The 20,672-nt window shown below is 45.8% G+C and overlaps 1 protein-coding gene across 1 annotated transcript in view; it reads left to right on the top strand.

Moving 5' to 3' along the window:
* Positions 1 to 19,683, top strand: part of LOC142279072 (ras and EF-hand domain-containing protein-like) — a gene marked incomplete at both ends in the record, with an annotated part of 32,424 nt that extends 12,741 nt beyond the window's left edge. The window contains 3 exons of the mRNA XM_075332663.1: positions 10,141 to 10,256; positions 18,916 to 18,984; positions 19,605 to 19,683. Of these exons, the coding sequence (XP_075188778.1) occupies positions 10,141 to 10,256; positions 18,916 to 18,984; positions 19,605 to 19,683 (264 nt within the window). The remainder of the gene's footprint in view (positions 1 to 10,140; positions 10,257 to 18,915; positions 18,985 to 19,604) is intronic.
* Between the last annotated feature and the right edge of the window lie 989 nt (positions 19,684 to 20,672).

The raw sequence follows: 20,672 nt of genomic DNA, 5'->3' as shown, positions 1-20,672 counted from the left end.
CTAAGTGCACAAAGGCAGCGTGCAGTGCCTTATATAAGACAGCTGTCTCTTATCTTAAGTATCAGGGCTGTGACCAGTGAACTGTACCACGCAAGGCAGGTTCCTTTTATTTACTCTGTACATGCTTCAGTACGTGTATTATTTACTTTTGTGATTCACACTCGGAAGTCATGAAAAGATCTTTCATGTGTGCAGACATTGTATTTTGTAAGTAACCTACATAACTTCTCAAGGCTTGTTTAGATTCTTGTTCAACCCATAGCTCTACATATTGTTCCAGTATAGCGTATGCCTCAGTTCAGTTGTTGGCTCCTAAGCTCGATGTGTTAGAACTTCTCACTGAAAGTGATCCTCACCTTGGTTACTTGCCTGGTTAGAATAAATGTCCTCTGTATACAATTCCACTAATGTTGTATTTTCATGAAATGTTTTGGGTTGCATTTCTTATTTTTTTGCTATAACATATGTAAGAAATGGCACGGACAACCATGAAGGAAACTGCAATACACCCCGTTAACTATAGGAATGTTCCCCTTCCTGTTTGGGAAAAAAAATGGAAGGATGATGCATACAGATTATTTTTTTTTTTTTTTTTTTACCCTAGGAAATTAAATTTAATACTATAAGCAAATTTATCAACTTGAAAATTACCCTGCTATATTTGGTCTAACAGTTAACTCACCACTACTGTGGTGGCTGGAGTGGCTTCTCTTTGGTGCAGCTGTGATGTTGATTTTATTGCTTCTCAACTGTTTTTCCAGGTTTATATCTGCCTGGAGCACAGTCATCTCTGTGATAAGTTTTGCAAAGCATGTACATCAGATAGGAGACTGTGACTGCTGAATATACATCACATAGGAGATTCGGGGACTGCTGTATATACATCACAAGAGACGCTGGGGCATATACATTACAGGAGACATGGGTGCTACAGTATATGCATCACAGGGGAGGCTTGGGGGCATAGCCATCACTGGGGAGCAAGTACATCATTAAGGAGGATGAGGGGCAAGTTCATCACTGCGGAGGCTGGAGCATATATATCGCTGAGGAAGTTGGAGCATGTACGTCACTGGGGAGGCTGGGGCACTGGGGAGGCTGGGGTCATAGACCTCATTGGGGAGGCTGAAGTCATATACATCACTGGGGAGGCTGGAACATGTACATCACTCAGGAGGCTGGGGGGGACATAGACATCACTGGGGAGCAAGTCCATCACTGAGGAGGTTGGGGGGCATAGCAATCACTGCGGAGGCAGGAGCGTGGACGTCTGTGCGGGACACTGGGGCAGCCACTCCCCTCTATCTGTCGGACAAGAGCACATTGCGTTCTAACTCCGCCCACAAAGAACATCCACACACTGGCAAGCATGAGGACTTAATCATTCAATGCATGTGCACATAGTGTAAAGCAATGAACGCTGCATGCGTGTTCTTGCAATGCAAGTGGGGGTTTAAAGAGCTGGCAAAATGCGACTGCTGGCCTGAGCTCTGCTGTCTCCAGGAATCTGCCCGGAGGCCAGAGTTTCCCTTCTCCTGGACGAGATGTATTGGTGTACGTACTCTGAAAATCCATGTCACAATGGCTGAATCAGATATTCTCCTCTTTTGGACTGTACATAGATGTTATACCTCTGAACAGTTTGCATTGTATTTTGCAGTGATGTTCCATACCATCACTGCATAGTATATCGGGTGCTCAAGATCATATAAGAGCAGGGCGCCGACTTTCAGACACAGCCAGACGCCACATGGATAAGGAAGAGCGGGTGTATTGCAGTATCTGCCTTTCTGATCGCTATATTCATACCACTGAACAACTGTGTATAAAATATAGGCAGTGCTGCCTCCTCTGGACCAAGCAGTCATACACTATGTGCAGAATTATTAGGCAAGTTGTATTTTAGAGGATTTTTTTTATTATTATTTATCAACAATTATGTTCTCGATCAACCCAAAAGACTCATAAATGTCAAAGCTTAATATTTTTGGAAGTTGGAGTGGTTTTTTTTTTTAGATTTGGCTATCTTAGGAGGATATCGGTTTGTGCAGGTAACTATTACTGTGCAGAATTATTAGGCAACTTAATAAAAACCAAATATATTCCCATCTCACTTGTTTATTTTCACCAGGTAAACCAATATAACTGCACAAAATTTAGAAATAAACATTTCTGACATGCAAAAACAAAACCCCAAAAAATTAGGGAACAATATAGCCACCTTTCTTTATGATGGCACTCAACAGCCTACCATCCATAGATTCTGTCAGTTCCTTGGTCTGTTTACGATCAACATTGCGTGCAGCAGCCACCACAGCCTCCAGACACTGTTCCGAGAGGTGTACTGTTTTCCCTCCCTGTAGATCTCCTATTTTATGAGGGACCACAGGTTCTCTATGGGGTTCAGATCAGGTGAACAAGGGGGCCGTGTCATTATTTTTTTCACCTTTTAGACCTTTTACTGGCCAGCCACGCTGTGAAGTAGTTGGATGCATGTGATGGAGCATTGTCCTGTATGAAAATCATGTTTTTCTTGAACGATACCGACTTCTTCCCGTACCACTGCTTGAAGAAGCTGTCTTCCAGAAACTGGCAGTAGGTCTGGGAGTTGAGCTTCACTCCATCCTCAACCCAAAAAGGTCCCGCAAGTTCATCTTTGATGATCCCAGCCCATACCAGTACCCCATCTCTACCTTGCTGGCGTCTGAGTCGGAGTGGAGCTCTCTGCCCTTTACTGATCCAGCCTCTGGCCCATCCATCTGGCCCATCAAGAGTCACTCTCATTTCATCAGTCCATAAAACCTTTCAAAAATCAGTCTTAAGATAATTCTTGGCCCAGTCTTGACATTTTATCTTTATTTTTCTTGTTCAAAGGTGGTCGTTTTTCAGCCTTCCTTACCTTGGCCATGTCCCGGAGTATGGTACACTTTGTGCTTTTTGATACTCCAGTAACATTGCAGCTCTGAAATATGGCCAAACTGGTGGCAAATGGCATCTTGGCAGCTTCACGCTTGATTTTCCTCAATTCATGGGCAGTTATTTTGCACCTTTTTTGCCCAACACGCATCTTGCGACCCTGTTGGCTATTTGCCATGAAACGCTTGATTGTTCGGTGATCACGCTTCAAAAGTTTGGCCATTTCAAGACTGCTGCATCCCTCTGCAAGACAGATCACAATTTTGGACTTTTCAGAGCCCGTTAAATCTCTCTTCTGACCCATGTTGCCAAAGGAAAGGAAGTTGCCTAATAATTAAGCACACCTTATATAGGGTGTTGATGTCATTTCACCGCACCCTCCTCATTACAAAGATGCACATCACCTGATTTACTTAATTGATAGTTGGCTCTCAAGCCTATACACTACAGCTTGGAGTAGGACAACATGTATAAAAATTATCATGTGAACAAAATACTCATTTGCCTAATAAGTCTGCACAGCATGTATAATCGTTGTGTGTAGAAAGAGCTGAAGCTGCTGGGACCTAGGTGACCAAGTCAGCTCTGCCATGTAGCTAGGAGGCTGGATTTCCCATATAACTGGAGCTAATATATCATCTCTAGTTACTGGGGAAATCAAATTTTAAAACAAAAAAATTGATTCAAAATTCAGATCTTCAAATCCACAACATTGAATTTTTTCCATTAGGTGTGTGTGGATGTGGTTTTGAACACACAACTTTCAAGCATCATACTTAACTTTGTGGGTGAAACCCCTTTTAAGTTTTGAAGTTCATTTAAATCAATAGGTCTTGGCATAACAATAATTTCCACAATTGGATGTGTTTTAAAAAAAAAAAAAAAAGTTCCTGTGTTCAGATAATCTTATATATGTGCCCCTGCTGTGTACTGTGTAATAGCCGTGTCTGACCGTACAGAGACATGGTCTAATCCTACCACATCTCCAGGCAGGAGAGGATGCAAAAAGACTATGCAAACATTACAGCACGGGATCGCAAATAACTTTTTTAGGTAAAATGTTTTTTGAAAGCAGACAGGGAAATGTTTTACCTCATAAAAAGAATCCGCTGTGATCCCATGCTGTAATATCTGTATATTTTTTTACTTCTTCCCTGATAAACAGACCATGTCCCTGTATGGTCAGACACAGCCATTACACAGTACATAGCAGGGGCACATATATAAGATGTCAGCACAGGAACATATATATATATATATATATATATATATATATATATATATATATATATATATATATATATATATATATATATATAATATACTGTTGATCACAATGAGCTACAGGTCCGGGAGCACTTGGGCACCAGGGATCATAATATGGTAAGCTTCAACATAATATTCAATAGAACATTTCAAAGGGGGAATGCTAAAACCTGGAATTTTAGGAAAGCTGATTTCAACAAATTAAGGGAAGAGCTTAAATGTGTAGATTGGGACAAAGTCATGGTAACTGGGGATACCGAACATAAATGGAGTAAGTTTAAGGATATACTGCTAGAGTCCTGTAAAAAACGTATACCCTCTGGTAATAAAATGTCCAGGAATAAAAAGAAACCACTATGGATAAATAAGACTGTACAAAGTATAATAAAACAAAAACAAAGGGCATTTAAAATCTTAAAGGCTGAGAATACAGAAATAGCATTGCAGGAGTATAAAGATATCAATAGGAAATGTAAAAAAGAAATCAAACAAGCAAAATTAGCTACTGAAACAAAAATCGCCAATGACATTAAAATAAATCCCAAAATCTTTTATAAATACATTAATGCCAAAAGGAAAACAAAGGATAGTATCGGCCCCTTTAAAATATAATAAGTTAGTTATAGAGAACAAACAAAAGACTGAGATATTAAATAGGCATTTCTCATCTGTATTCACCAAGGAACTGACTGTACCAGGGATCATTCAACAAGTGAAAAATCAAAGTCCACCACCCGATATAATTAATTTAACACAAGATGAAGTACGCCTACGTCTGAGTAAATTAAACATTGAGAAATCCCCAGGGCCAGATGGCATTCATCCACGAATATTGAGGGAATTGAGCTCCGTAATCGACAGACCGCTGTATCTCATCTTTTTAGACTCACTTGTAACAGGGTTGGTGCCTCAGGATTGGAGGATTGCTGATGTGGTACCGATATTTAAGAAAGGTAAGAGGGTAGATCCAGGCAACTACCGTCCAGTAAGCCTGACATCAGTAGTATGCAAAGTTTTTGAGGGCATTTTAAGGGATGACATGCAAAAATATATTGCAGAAAATAATATGATAACTGACAAACAGCATGGATTCATGAAAGATAAGTCGTGTCTAACCAACCTGTTGGGGTTCTATGAGGGGGTAAGTTCAAACCTGGATATTGGTAATGCAGCTGATGTGATTTATTTGGACTTTGCAAAGGCATTTGATACTGTACCACATAATAGCCTTATACTAAAGCTCCAGAAGCAAGGACTAGGGGACACAATAGGCAACTGGGTAAGGAATTGGCTAAAAGATAGGAAACAAAGAGTAGTCATAAATGGTACATTCTCTAAATGGGCTATAGTCAGCAGTGGGGTGCCGCAGGGATCTGTGCTTGGACCGATTCTTTTTACTCTCTTTATTAATGACCTTGTGGATGGGATTGATAGTACAGTGTCAGTCTTTGCCGATGACACCAAACTATGTAGGATATTAAAAACTGACCTGGATAGTACAATATTACAAAAAGATCTGGATAAGATGTCAGAATGGGCAGATACTTGGCAAATGAGATTTAATGTTGATAAATGTAAAGTAATGCACCTAGGACGGAGTAATTCTATAGCTGCGTATACATTAAATGGAAGTAAACTCGGGACTACAGAACAGGAGAAGGACTTGGGTATTCTCATTACAAATAAGCTGAGCAGCAGCACTCAATGTCAGGCAGCAGCTGCTAAAGCAAACAAGATTTTAGGGTGTATAAAAAGAGAGATTAGATCCCGTGATCCCAACGTATTGTTACCCCTCTATAAATCACTTGTAAGGCCACATCTGGAATACGGGATCCAGTTTTGGGCTCCACATTTTAAAAAGGCCATTCAGAAGTTAGAGTCAGTTCAAAGGCGGGCAACTAGACTATTACAAAGAATGGAAGGCCTCCCATATGATGACAGGTTGAAAAAGTTAGATATGTTTAGCTTAGAAAAAAGACGTCTCAGAGGAGATCTCATTTATATGTATAAATACATGTGTGGTCAATATAAAGGACTGGCACATGACAGTACTAAGGACCAGGGGGCACTCACTGCGAGTGGAAGAAAAGCGATTCCGACACCTAAATAGGAAAGGATTCTTTACAGTTAGAGCAGTCAGACTGTGGAATACACTACCACAAGAGGTAGTAATGGCAGATACTATAACAGCTTTCAAAAAAGGGCTGGATGATTTCCTCAGTACACACAACATTGTTGGTTATAAATGACTTGGTGACTAAATGTAGAACTGGTGGAGGAAGGTTGAACTAGATGGACCTAGGTCTTTTTTCATCCTAAGTAACTATGTAACTATGTAATAATGAGCTTTGTTCGTGGGGAAACCCCCTGCGCAAAGGCAAAACCTGTTCCTCAATTCTGTGGCAAGTCAGCCATGTATGAATGCGATCTTCATTATCTATGGTTTACAAGGCTGAGACATACAAATTGTGCCACTTCCCCCTCCAACCAATCATGTTAACGCCCAACCACCCCCCCCCCCCCCCCCCGTGCCGAATTTCATCTCTTTGCACTGAACGTACATCGTAACCCCACCTGTTATCAAGTGACCAGTAAAGACTTACCAGATCTACAAGTTCACAGAAGTTTCCCACTAAAACTAGTGCACTAATCGCAAACATCAAACTTAATGGTCTCTGGGGGAGAATGACAGAGGCTTCAACACAGGATCCTTACACCCAGCAAATTGACAGGCCATGTCCCCTAAATGAAAGTCACCCTACCTTGGAGACCCCAACGTTTCCCTATTCCTATTGTATCAGTGAGAGCTATTGTATTTTATATCTTTTAATTTTCAAATCTTTTTTGTAAAAGACATTTTATTTTAGGTTTTAGATGACCCAGAGAGGTCATGCAATGACTATACCAGAGGCTACTATGTTCATACCATTCTTGTAGTGTGTATTCAGCATATGTAATGGATATAAATGATTGTATCTATTGGTCAGACGCTCGGACGAGCTTGATGCAAGTAACCAGTGTCGCGGGCGGGGAGGAGGGTGTCAGCACACTACGCTCACCCCTTCTGCTCGGGTCCGGCGGTTGCTGCTCAGTGGTGGCTCGAGCTGTGGACCGGATCCCGGGGGCTTCTCGAGCGGCACTCCTCGCCCGTGAGTGAAAGGGATTGGTTGGGTGTGGGGATTGTTTATTGTCCGTGACGCCACCCACGGTTGTGGTGATTTCACCACCGCTGCTCTATACGGGGATCCCGGGGATGGTGATGCGGAGCAGCCAGATGTTGTGTTGCCCCTCCGTGGGTAGGGGTTGGTGATCCCGGGGCCCGGTGATGGCTTGGGAGGTGCAGGGCCTGGTGGGCGCAGGGACGCGGGGGCAGCGCTGTGCCTTGCGGCACTGTGGTACTCACTCAGCCTGAGACGTTGACACAGTCTTTACGGTAAACCAAACGGCTGGTAAGACGGTCCCACGGACGGCTGCACTTGCTCTCCCAGTAGGTGACGGTGATGTCCCTCTTCCTAGCACCTTTGTGTACTTGTTGGTTGCGATGGGTCCCCACCGGTAACCCGCTCCCCGGCTTCAAGCTGGACCGGGGGAGCTCTACTCTTTGCCCGCAGGCGCTGGCCCTAAGAAACTGGTGCCTTGGCGGTGGCAGTGTCTCTCTTACACTGGCTGGGCTGTTGCCTTCAATCGGGACTTGGTTGTTGGGGGATCTACGTCCTCTTCACTGACGGATTCGGCAAATTATGGCGACTCCAAGCCTTGCCGGGGTCCGAGAGGCCCCTGCCCTGGTGCGGACTGTCCTTCGGAACACTGCTCCAGACCGCCGGGCACACAGCCTACGGGGTCCTTCCAGGAACTTCCAAACGGTCCCCCTCCAGACAGTCACCGCCGTTGCTGACCTTGCTAACCTGTCCTGCACACAGCTGGACTACCTCAGGCTTTTGCACACTCCTTCTGTTCTGTCACCACTCTTGCTTTCCTCCTTTACTACTTTTCTTTCTTCACTTTCGCTTAGCTGTTTACTTTTGCCCTGTCTGGGCTACTCCTCCACTCCTTCCACCTGACTAGACTCTCCTCAACTGCCTGGTACTTCTCGCCTCCAGAGCTGTGAACTCCTCGGTGGGCGGAGCCAACCGCCTGGCCCACCCCCTGGTGTGAATCATCAGTCTCTGGAGGAAGGCAACAAGGATTTTTGGTTAGCTTAGATGTTCCTACCTGGGATGTAGGGTGTGGTGGTGTGTGACCTGTGTCCCCTGGCTTGCCCAGGGCGACACACCAGCATTATGGAAAGTCAATAATTGGCATGTTCGGGTCTCCGCCCGTATAAATCCGGCCATAAACAAAGCATTTCTGAGGGGAGGGAAGGTGGAGTGTTTGGTCAACTACGTCCGAGAACGTTGTGTTATCACCAGGAGAGCCATTCAGAGACTGTGTGCCTGTCCCTGGGGTGCCTGCACAGATCATGCAGTGAGGCACGCCTGTGCTTTGTGCTCATGGTTTCACAGACGAAATATCCAAGCACCTGGGATACTCAGCCCAGTACCCGAGCACCCTAATGCTTGATCGACTAATGAGCAGTACCAAGCACGCTTGCTCATCACTACTAATAATCACTGAAATTGGCAGCATATTGGAAGTTATTCACCATACTGTTGATGGAGCCAGACGTACAAGTTGAGTAATCAGCCTTTGCACTCATATTCTAAGTATTCACAATATATATCACTGTCAATTGCATCTGTGTAAACATATAGTGGAATAAGAGAGTTTAAACTGTCACCAAGTTTTTACTACTCAATTTGAGAGCACCATGAAATAGGGGCAGAGGCCCCGATTCCAGCGATGTATCACTTACTTTACTAAGAGGCACAGTTTTGATTAAAAACAACGGTTCTATCTCCTGCAGATCTAGCAGTTCTCTGAATGCTGAGCTCTTTATAGCCCTGCTCACACCATTTATTGGCAGATTTCTATGTACTGTATACTGTGCATAGGTGAAAAGCTGGCAGTCAGTGGTAAGACTACCTGGTAGCAGGTTTACAAGTCCTCTAATCATCTCCTGCTGATAAAACGGAAATTTAAAAAAAAACTACACTGAGAAGCTGAGTAAGTGACACATCCCAGGAAATAGCCTCCTCCCCTACATCCTGCTGGTTTTATTTTGGGTAGGAAAAACCTGGTGACAGATTCGCCATATAGGATAAACGTTCTTTCCAATAACGCTTCCCTTTCTTTCTTTTCTTTACATTATGCTTTGTCTGGAGAAAGTGTGTGTGTGTGTGTGTGTGTGTGTGTGTGTGTGTGTGTGTGTATAGATATAGATACATAGATATAATGTGTGTGTGTGTGTGTGTGTGTGTGTGTGTATATATGTGTATATATATAATATATAATAATATAATTTTATATAAATGTGTGTCTGTATGTATATCATGTGTGTGTATATATAGTATATGTTTGTTTATAAATATACTTTTCAATTTTATTTGCACATTATAGCCCCCTTATAGGACTTGATCCTGTTAATGCTTTTTGGCTATGCAATACAGGCAAGGATTCGAAGGAATAATATCGTGGCAGCCATATTTTCCATCAAAATAAAGACCTCTTGACTGCCAACCGCATCACATAGGCTCCGAACTGACAGTCTGCTCTGGATAACTGTTTTAAATGCCGCTGACCCTCTTGACAGTACGATTTAATGAGCTCAACAGATTAGATCGGAACTAACTGATCACATCAGTTATATCGGGTGCCAACAATGTAATGCTGTACACGGAGCGCTGTGCTCTAAGCCCACTGCATTCAGTGATAACCTATCTAGTGTATGCCAAAAGAACACGTGGTATTTTCTTGTCATTGAGCTGCCTATGGATACATTTGACAAGTCAAAAAGAAAAACCTGCAAAAACAAGTTGTGAATAGAGGCTTAGTATTTATTTTTTTTTTTTTCTTTTGAAGGAAAATTTTGACTTGAAACGGACCCTGCTGGAAACACAGACTAATATCTCGCTTCTACAGACTGATTTGGACAGGCTGAAAAGTGACTTTACTGATCAACGGGCACATCATGAAAGGTGAGGAATGGAGGGAGCTTAGTGCTGAATAAATATACAGTGTCAGGATAAAGAAGGGAATTTTGTTACTTACCGTAAATTCCTTTTCTTCTAGCTCTTATTGGGAGACCCAGACGATTGGGGTATAGCTACTGCCCTCCGGAGGCCACACAAAGCACTACACTAAAAAGTGCAAGGCCCCTCCCCTTCTGGCTATACCCCCCCGTGGTATCACGGGTACTCCAGTTTTAGTGCCAAAGCAAGAAGGAGGAAGCCAATAACTGGTTTAAACAAATTAACTCCGAGAAACATCGGAGAACTGAAAAACCGTTCAACATGAACAACATGTGTACCCGCAAACAACAAAAAAATCCCGAAGGACAACAGGGCGGGTGCTGGGTCTCCCAATAAGAGCTAGAAGAAAAGGAATTTACGGTAAGTAACAAAATTCCCTTCTTCTTCAGCGCTCTATTGGGAGACCCAGACGATTGGGACGTCCAAAAGCTGTCCCTGGGTGGGTAAAGAAATACCTCATGTTAGAGCTGCAAAAAAACAGCCCTCCCCTACGGGGATGTCACTGCCGCCTGCAGGACTCTTCTACCTAAGCTGGCATCCGCCGAAGCATAGGTATGCACCTGATAATGCTTGGTGAAAGTGTGCAGACTGGACCAGGTTGCTGCCTGGCACACCTGTTGAGCCGAAGCCTGGTGTCGTAATGCCCAGGACGCACCCACAGCTCTGGTTGAGTGGGCTTTTAGCCCTGAAGGAACCGGAAGCCCCGCAGAGCGGTAGGCCTCTAGAATTGGTTCTTTGATCCATCGAGCCAGGGTGGCTTTAGAAGCCTGCAACCCCTTGCGCGGACCAGCGACAAGGACAAAAAGTGCATCGGAACGGCGTATGGGCGCCGTTCGGGAAATGTAGATTCTGAGTGCTCTCACCAGATCTAGCAAACGTAAGTCCTTTTCATACCGGTGAACCGGATGAGGGTAAAAGGAAGGCAAGGATATATCCTGATTAAGATGAAACGAGGATACGACCTTAGGGAGAAACTCCGGAATGGGGCGCAGCACTACCTTGTCCTGGTGGAACACCAGGAAAGGAGCCTTGGATGACAAAGCTGCCAGCTCAGACACTCGCCGAAGCGATGTGATCGCGACAAGAAACGCCACTTTCTGTGACAGGCGAGAAAAGGAAACGTCCTTTAGAGGCTCGAAGGGCGGCTTTTGCAGAGCAACAAGTACTCTGTTCAGATCCCATGGATCTAACGGCCGCTTGTACGGGGGCACAATATGACAGACCCCCTGTAGGAACGTGCGCACCTTAGGAAGACGTGCTAGACGCTTCTGAAAAAACACAGACAGTGCCGAGACTTGCCCTTTAAGGGAACTGAGCGACAAGCCCTTTTCCAACCCCGATTGCAGGAAGGAAAGAAAGGTGGGCAATGCAAATGGCCAAGGGGATACTCTCTGTGCAGAGCACCAAGATAAGAAAATCTTCCACGTCCTGTGGTAGATCTTAGCAGACGTTGACTTCCTAGCTTGTCTCATTGTGGCTACGACTCCTTGAGATAATCCTGCAGACGCTAGGATCCAGGACTCAATGGCCACACAGTCAGGTTCAGGGCCGCAGAATTCTGATGGAAAAACGGCCTTTGGGACAGTAAGTCTGGTCGGTCTGGCAGTGACCACGGTCGACCGACCGTGAGATGCCACAGATCCGGATACCACGATCTCCTCGGCCAGTCTGGGGCGACGAGTATGACGCGGCTGCAATCGGATCTGATCTTGCGTAACACTCTGGGCAAGAGTGCCAGAGGTGGAAAGACGTATGGGAGCCGGAACTGCGACCAATCTTGAACCAATGCGTCTGCCGCCAGAGCTCTTTGATCACGCGACCTCGCCATGAATGCCGGGACCTTGTTGTTGTGCCGGGACGCCATTAGGTCGACGTCCGGTACTCCCCATCGGCGACAGATTTCCTGAAACACGTCCGGGTGAAGGGACCATTCCCCTGCGTCCATGCCCTGGCGACTGAGGAAGTCTGCTTCCCAGTTTTCTACGCCGGGGATGTGAACTGCGGATATGGTGGAGGCCGTGGCTTCCACCCACATCAGAATCCGCCGGACTTCCTGGAAGGCTTGCCGACTGCGTGTCCCCCCTTGGTGGTTGATGTATGCCACCGCTGTGGAGTTGTCCGACTGAATTCGGATCTGCCTTCCTTCCAGCCACTGCTGGAAGGCTAGTAGGGCAAGATACACTGCTCTGATTTCCAGAACATTGATCTGAAGGGTGGACTCCTGCGGAGTCCACGTCCCCTGAGCCCTGTGGTGGAGAAACACTGCTCCCCACCCTGACAGACTCGCATCTGTCGTGACCACTGCCCAGGATGGGGGCAGGAAGGATCTTCCCTGAGACAATGAGGTGGGAAGGAGCCACCATTGTAGAGAGTCCTTGGCCGTCTGGGAAAGAGAGACTTTCCTGTCCAGGGACGTTGACTTCCCGTCCCATTGGCGGAGAATGTCCCATTGAAGTGGGCGCAGATGAAACTGCGCAAAGGGAACTGCTTCCATGGCTGCCACCATCTTCCCGAGGAAGTGCATGAGGCGCCGTAAGGGGTGCGACTGGCCCTGAAGGAGGGATTGCACCCCTGTCTGTAGTGACCGCTGCTTGTTCAGCGGAAGCTTCACTCTCGCTGCTCGAGTATGGAACTCCATGCCAAGATACGCTAGTGACTGTGTCGGAGACAGATTCGACTTTGGAAAGTTGATGATCCATCCGAACGTCTGTAGAGTCTCCAGTGTAGCATGTAGACTGAGTTGGCATGCCTCTTGAGAGGGTGCCTTGACAAGTAGATCGTCTAGGTAAGGGATCACCGAGTGTCCCTGAGAGTGCAAGACTGCTACCACTGCCGCCATGACCTTGGTGAAAACCCGTGGGGCTGTCGCCAGACCGAATGGCAGAGCTACGAACTGAAGATGTTCGTTTCCTATCACAAAACGTAGAAAACGTTGATGTTCTGTAGCAATTGGCACGTGGAGATAAGCATCTTTGATGTCTATTGAGGCAAGGAAGTCTCCTTGAGACATTGAGGCCACGACAGAGCGGAGGGTTTCCATCCGGAACCGCCTGGCGTGCACATGTTTGTTGAGCAGCTTTAGATCCAGAACAGGACGGAACGAGCCGTCCTTTTTTGGAACCACAAAGAGATTGGAGTAAAACCCTCGCCCTTGTTCCTGAGGCGGTACAGGGACCACTACTCCTTCCGCTCTTAGGGAGTCCACCGCCTGCAGCAGGGCATCTGCTCGGTCTGGATGTGGGGAGGTTCTGAAGAACCGAGCTGGAGGACGAGAACTGAACTCGATTCTGTACCCGCGAGACAAAATGTCTGTCACCCACCGGTCTTTGACCTGTGACATCCAAATGACGGAGAAGCGGGAGAGCCTGCCCCCGACCGGAGATGCGGAGGGGGGGAGCTGGAAGTCATGAGGTAGCCGCTTTGGAAGCGGTTCCTCCATTTGCTTTCTTGGGGCGCGCGTGAGCCCGCCAGGAATCTGAGCTTCTTTGCGTCCTCTGAGTCCCTTTGGACAAGGAGAATTGTGTCTTGCCCGAACCTCGAAAGGACTGAAACCTCTGCTGCCACTTTTTCTGCTGAGGTTTGCTTGTTCTGGGCTGGGGTAAGGAAGAGTCTTTACCCTTGGACTGTTTAATGATGTCAGCCAATGGTTCGCCAAACAGTCTATCTCTAGATAAAGGCAGGCTGGTTAAACATTTTTTGGAACCAGCATCTGCTTTCCAGTCCTTTAACCACAAGGCTCTGCGCAAAACTACCGAATTGGCGGACGCCATTGAGGTGCGGCTGGTAGATTCTAGGACCGCATTGATAGCGTAAGACGCAAACGCGGACATCTGCGAGGTAAGGGACGCCACTTGCGGCACCGCTGGATGTAAGATAGCATCCACTTTTGCTAAACCAGCTGAAATAGCTTGGAGTGCCCATACGGCTGCGAATGCTGGAGCAAACGACGCGCCGATAGCTTCATAGACAGATGTTAACCAGAGGTCCATCTGTCTGTCATTGGCATCCTTAAGTGAAGCGCCATCCTCCACTGCAACTATGGATCTAGCTGCAAGTTTGGAAATCGGGGGGTCAACTTTTGGACACTGGGTCCAGCGCTTGACCACATCAGGGGGGAAAGGAAAACGTGTATCCTTAGAACGTTTAGAGAAACGCCTTTCTGGATGAGCGTCGTGTTTCTGGATTGACTCTCTGAAGTCAGAGTGATCCAAGAAAGCATTTAATTTACGCTTGGGATAGAGGAAACGAAACTTCTCCTGCTCTGCAGCTGCCTCCTCTGCTGAAGGGGCTGGGGGAGAAATATCTAACAGTCTATTGATGGCTGAGATAAGATCGTTTACCATGGCGTCCCCATCCGGGGTATCCAGATTGAGAGGGGTTCCAGGATAAGACTCCTGATCACTCTCATCAGACGCATCACAGGGAGACTGATTGCGCTGAGACCCTGAGCAGTGTGATGACGTTGAGGGTCTTTCCCAGCGAGCTCGCTTAGGGTGGCTGGGGCTATCATCTGAGTCATAATACTCAGCCTGTGAAGCCGGGGACCCCCTTGCAGTCTGGATTAAATCCAACTGAGGGGGATTAGAGGACAGAGACCTCGCCGTGTCCATAGACTGAGCCCCAGGCATGGATTGCAAAGTTTCAAGGATTTTTGCCATAGTCACAGACATATTATCAGCAAAAACTGCAAAGTCTGTCCCTGACACCGGGGCAGGACTTACAGGCGTCTCAGCCTGGGTCACTATCTCTCCTGACTCCGGCTGGCGAAGCAGCACCGGGTCTGAGCATTGCACACAATGGGGGTCCTTGGAGCCTGCTGGTAGAGCAGCCCCACATGCAGCACACGCAGTGTACACAGCCCTAGCCTTGGCAGCCTTGCGTTTTGTGGATGACATGTTGCTGCCTCCTCAGAGCGATCTGGGTATACAGCCAGGAAGTGACCTCACAGTGCAAGCAATAAGGAAATATATATATATGTCCAGTGACACAGTACACTAAAACACACTGAGGCACTAGAGGGGCCAGCTGAAAAGCCGCTTACCGCCCGCTTAAGAGCGGGTGTGTGATCTCCAAGCCCCCTAGTCCAGGTCTCCCAGAGCCTTGCGTCCTTCCTCCAGCCAGACATGCATGTAATGGCTGCCGGCGTCCTGAGAGAGGAGGGGGGGCGGGCCCTGGGCGTTCCTGGCTAAGAGCGGGAAGCCTGCTTCCCTCTGTGCCTAGTGAGAGGGCTGGAGCATGTAAATCAGGCTCCAGCCCTCGTCGCTGCCGTGAAACAGCGTCTCTCCCCTACCCTGATTGACAGGGTGGGGGCGGGAACGAATCGGAGCTGCCGGCGTCCTAGGCCGCAAAAGCCGGGGACTAGATTTATAAACGCCACCGCCGTAAAAGCGCGGTCGGCGTGTCCCCGGCGAACTAAAAGTCACAGCAGCGCCGCCGGTCCAGCGGGGGTCGGCGCTGCGTTCCCACACACAGAAAAAAGTCCCCCAGTTAAACTGTAGGAACACTAGCTCTAGCGTTACTGTCCCCGGCGCACTACAACACCCAGCCAGCCCGGAGTGTGTCTGTGCCTGCCGGGGACACAGAGTACCTGTATGATGCAGGGCCATGTCCCTGATGGTACTCCTGCTCGGCATCCACCAGGTTCTATGGGTCTGTGGATGGAGCCCGGCGTCAGAGCTTTGAGGCCGGCAGGATCCCACTTCCCCAGAGCCCTACAAGGGGATGTGGAAGGAAAACAGCATGTGGGGCTCCAGCCTCTGTACCAGCAATAGGTACCTCAACCTTACAACACCATCAACGGGTGAGAAGGGAGCATGCTGGGAGCCCTATATGGGCCCTCTTTTCTTCCATCCGAAATAGTCAGCAGCTACTGCTGACTAAAATCTGTGGAGCTATGCATGGAATGTCTGACCTCCTTCGCACAAAGCTTGAAAACTGGAGTACCCGTGATACCACGGGGGGGTATAGCCAGAAGGGGAGGGGCCTTGCACTTTTTAGTGTAGTGCTTTGTGTGGCCTCCGGAGGGCAGTAGCTATACCCCAATCGTCTGGGTCTCCCAATAGAGCGCTGAAGAAAATACGAGAATAACCACACAACCACTGTCTAATATAGCAAGCACTAGAATTAGAGGACATGTGATAAAAAAACCAGGAACCCATCCATCGCTCCATCTACTAAATCTGTATGTCATCTGCTAAAGGGGAGTAGCAAATGTAAAAATAGCTGCTAGCCAAAGACTTACCTGTTCGTGAAGCGTTCTAGTGCCAGGGCTCCTGAGATCTTTGGTGCAGTCACATTTTGATATGTCATTGATGCTGACATGTAGTCATTGGCCACAGCAGTGATGCCACGTAGCATGGCCCTTCCACTACAGATGTTAACCAAGACCAATATTGGACAGAGGAGCGTTGCTTCTAGAACGCCAGATAATTAAGCAAGTCTGCTGCTAATTTATTGAATGTCATACTAGTAGGTGACGAGCACTTTTTATAGACATGCAAATGAAATTGAGAAAATTTTAATTTAAAAATCTAATCCTCATTCTAGACGTTGTGTGTACAAAGCAATGAGATTGTGAACTGTGGGATATCTGTTAGTGTGCTGCTTCATTATTCCCATCAGTTACAATCTAACCCTTACCAGCAAGATTATGTGCCCACACTGAGTTTTTGGTGCAGAAATTTGTGGCAGAAAAATGGATTAAAAAAAAAAAAAGTTTTTTGGTGCGTTTTTTCTGAAAATCAGTGCTGCTGGAATGGTTAAAAAATGCTGAAAAAAACCTGAACCAATAACCAAGAATTGACATGCTGCATATTTACAAAACTTAAAGGTAAACATTAGCAACGTGCACGCAGCATTTCAGAATTCTCATTGACTTTGCTGGCATAAGAATAGACTTTCAGATTTGGGCCACAAACTGCACCAAAAAAACGCACAAGGCCTTAATAGCTCAATGTAAATGGATAAGCGTGTAAGGTAGATTAGACTAATGGAAGGAATTATGTAGGATGCGTATTGTGGTGTTTTCTCCAAGTAGAGCTACATACAAAAAAAAATGATGTTGTCTTTGGCAACGCATCGAAGTGTAGAGAAGCCCTGGTGTAGCAGGATGGACTGGAAACACCAATTGTGTAATTTGCCTGTGCTCTGCTATTGATAATGATGTACATTAGGCCATGTAGATCAAACGTGGATTTGAGGTCTTACTAGACCAATTAAGGGTCTCTGGCAGGTTTATGTCAGTATGCTACAAAAAAAAAAGCATGAAATAGCCTAGTAGACTGCTATTCCATACCATGTGATCCAGTATAGAAAATGTACAATGGGACCCGTAGGTGATGGATGCTACTGTATTACATTAAAGGAGTTGTCCGACAAACTCCCAAAATTTTTTATAAGCTAATCTGTGCTGTATTGTCATATAAAACACTTACATTATTTTTGTTTTCTAACTTTTAATCCTCTTGAATTATCACTTTAATCTTTGCACCCACTTTATTTACCTGCAGCTCAACCAAACATGACATCTTCCTATGCCAAACCTCACAGTCAGCGCTGGCACCGCCCGGCCTCGCCCCCTGCCTGCCCTCTGCACACACATTCCCTGTCAGTATTCTGCCCAGCACCTGATAGATAAATGAATACTATGTAATGAAGACTATATACAGCCTTCAATGTGAGTCTATAGGATATATGCACGCACCTAGAGTTATATAATATATATAATTCCCCCCTCATGGAATCTGTCTCCTCTGCCCCCCAGCACCCCTCTGCCCCCACTCTCTGTCACCCGTGCACTCTGTTCTCTCCCCTGCACTTTCTTCTCTGCCTCCCCCCCCTCGCTCTGTATCTGATTTGTGCACTGTCCTATCTCCCCCTGCTTCCTTTTCTGTGCCGCCCCCCCCCCCCCCCCGGCTCTCACCCGTGCACTTTTTCTCCTCCTGACCCCCTCTCTCACCCATGCTTTATCTTCTCCGTGCTGTTATGAGTAAAGCCTGCTTACAGCTAGATGATGCACAGCTCAGTGTTGTTGTTCGCTGGTGTCAGGTGATGTCCCTGCTCTCTGCTCCTGGCTGCATTCATCACAGTGTGAGGAGACAGCGCACGAGGGAGGGGGGACACAGTTATCCGGGCCCCATACATCACAATGAGCTGTGGTAAACAGCGCTGACTGTGTCCTAGACAGAGAGGGAAATCCTGTTTGTCCAGGACCCGGGTGCATACATGGCACAGATAGCAGCTCACAGGGAGTGGGGGAGAGTACGGAATGTGGGGAGGGGGCGGGGAAGGATGACAGGAGCGGGGTTCATCACACTGTACCTGGTCGGCTGTAGGGCGGCAACATTACGCCGGCTGTGATGCCCTTCAACAAGGTCCAGCCCCTGTTGACGTATCCTCACAGGAAACAGCAAAATCACGTCAGGAGCGGTCACATGACCTCTCTGAGTCAGGGGACAGGGGCTGACAGCAGGGCATGTAGGTAGTTACTATCTACTTACCTGCCCCAATGTAGCCCAATAGTGAAATAAAAAATAAGTAAAATAAGCCGGATAACCCCTTTAAGTGAAGCCTAAACATAACCTGTAACCCTGTGTTTATAAAACAGAGAAAAACTACTACTGAAGACCATGATAGAAGAGAGCAGCGGATACAGCAATCAGATTCAGTTACTCAAGTGAGTAAAATATTTTATTTGCATTATTTATTTTATTTTTTATTGTTTAAAGGGAACAATGTCAATAGTGGTATGACTGTATACATGCTTTTCATCAAGTAAAAAATAACTTTTTTTGGAGAGATCCACTGTTCCAGTCACAAGACCTCTAGTGTAGAAGCCATATGTAAACTAGGCTGGACGTGCACTAGGGCGTGTCAGTCAATTGGCGGAGTCCTCCAGGTGCAGTGACGCCCCCAGTGCACTTTCCAGTGTGATTTGCACATGTGATGTGAACGTCAAGAGAAACCTATAGTGAACAAATCAACAAAAAAGGTCATTTTTATGGTAAACAAGTGTTAAAACATCCGTACCACTACTCCCATATGTAGAAATGTGCTGGCATGATCTTTTTAATCATATTTTAATGTTTAATATATATATATACTTGTACAAATCTAAATGTAAAATAAAAAATAACAGCTGGAGTAAATGTAAAAGTTAGTCTTCACAATCTGCCTTGAGTTACGAGTGGATTTAAATAATTTTTGGAATCAGATGAAATCGTCATCTCCTGGTATGAGATACAAATGTTTAAATACGACAGAGACTTACTGAATGTTTGTGCTCTACACTTTCAGCGAGGCCAACAAATCCCTGTATGACAATAATGACAGCATGCGGTTTGCACTAACAAACATTGAAAATGAAAAAAAGAGGGTGAGTTGTATTGCGTAGTATATAGTATAACTGTCGGGCATCGTTCACACATGCGTTGCAGCCTGTGGAGCTGTGATTTCTAACAAGTAAAAAGCACAGCGTTCTGCACTATTGTTCTATTATGACGAGCAACCTAGCCTAAAATCATCGGACCCCATCGTAGTCATTGGGGGCTGTTGGGTGCTTTTTGCCATGGGATTAAAGTTTCCTGTAACACAAGAGTAAAGCAGAAATCTGACTGCAAGTGTGACTCCAATATAAAACTGTATAGAGGGTGTTAGGGTGACCCCACAATTTGTGTCTCCTCAATATGCATTAAATGGGACTATACTGGAGTAGAAAAATCACAGTTCAGATTAGTTGAAGTACAGCAATCTTTTGACTCCCAAGAAAGTTGTTTAAAAGTTGAAATGTTGATGTATTTTATGAATAAAAGACTAATTTAGGTTTCACGACCAATAATCTGAGTGCTGTGGTCTTTATAACACTATACATCACTGGGGGCTGCAGGACTCTCCTGTGTGGAGGTCTGCGCCGCTGCACATTGGTGATTTGCTGTACTGCTCATTGTTTGGGTAGGAGACTAGACTTATATAGAAAACTCTGAGCTTTATAAATGGTAATTGTCTTCATTACCCGTTTTTATATATTGCACAAATTTCATTAATCTCTAGTTAAGTTTTACATCCAACCGTGATAAATCCTCAGTTATATGCTCAATTTCCTGGTGATATTAACTATGCAGACATGGGACAGGAAAGTTGTTCATAGGGCCAGATTGAAAAAAAGAAAGAGAGAGATAGAGAGAGATGGAGAGGGATATATAGATACTAGAAGGTGGCCTGATTCTACGCATCGGGTATTCTAGAATTTACGTATTGTGTAGTTCATGTATGATTTTTGTTTATATATATATATGTATATGTATATGTATATATATGTATATATATGTATATGTATATATATGTATATGTATATATATGTATATG

Source organism: Anomaloglossus baeobatrachus, unplaced genomic scaffold (genome assembly GCF_048569485.1).
Source record: "Anomaloglossus baeobatrachus isolate aAnoBae1 unplaced genomic scaffold, aAnoBae1.hap1 Scaffold_4211, whole genome shotgun sequence".
In the NCBI taxonomy this organism is placed as follows: Eukaryota; Metazoa; Chordata; class Amphibia; order Anura; family Aromobatidae; genus Anomaloglossus; species Anomaloglossus baeobatrachus.
Note: the sequence above shows the minus strand (reverse complement) of the source record. Positions and strands in the feature narration are given on the sequence as shown.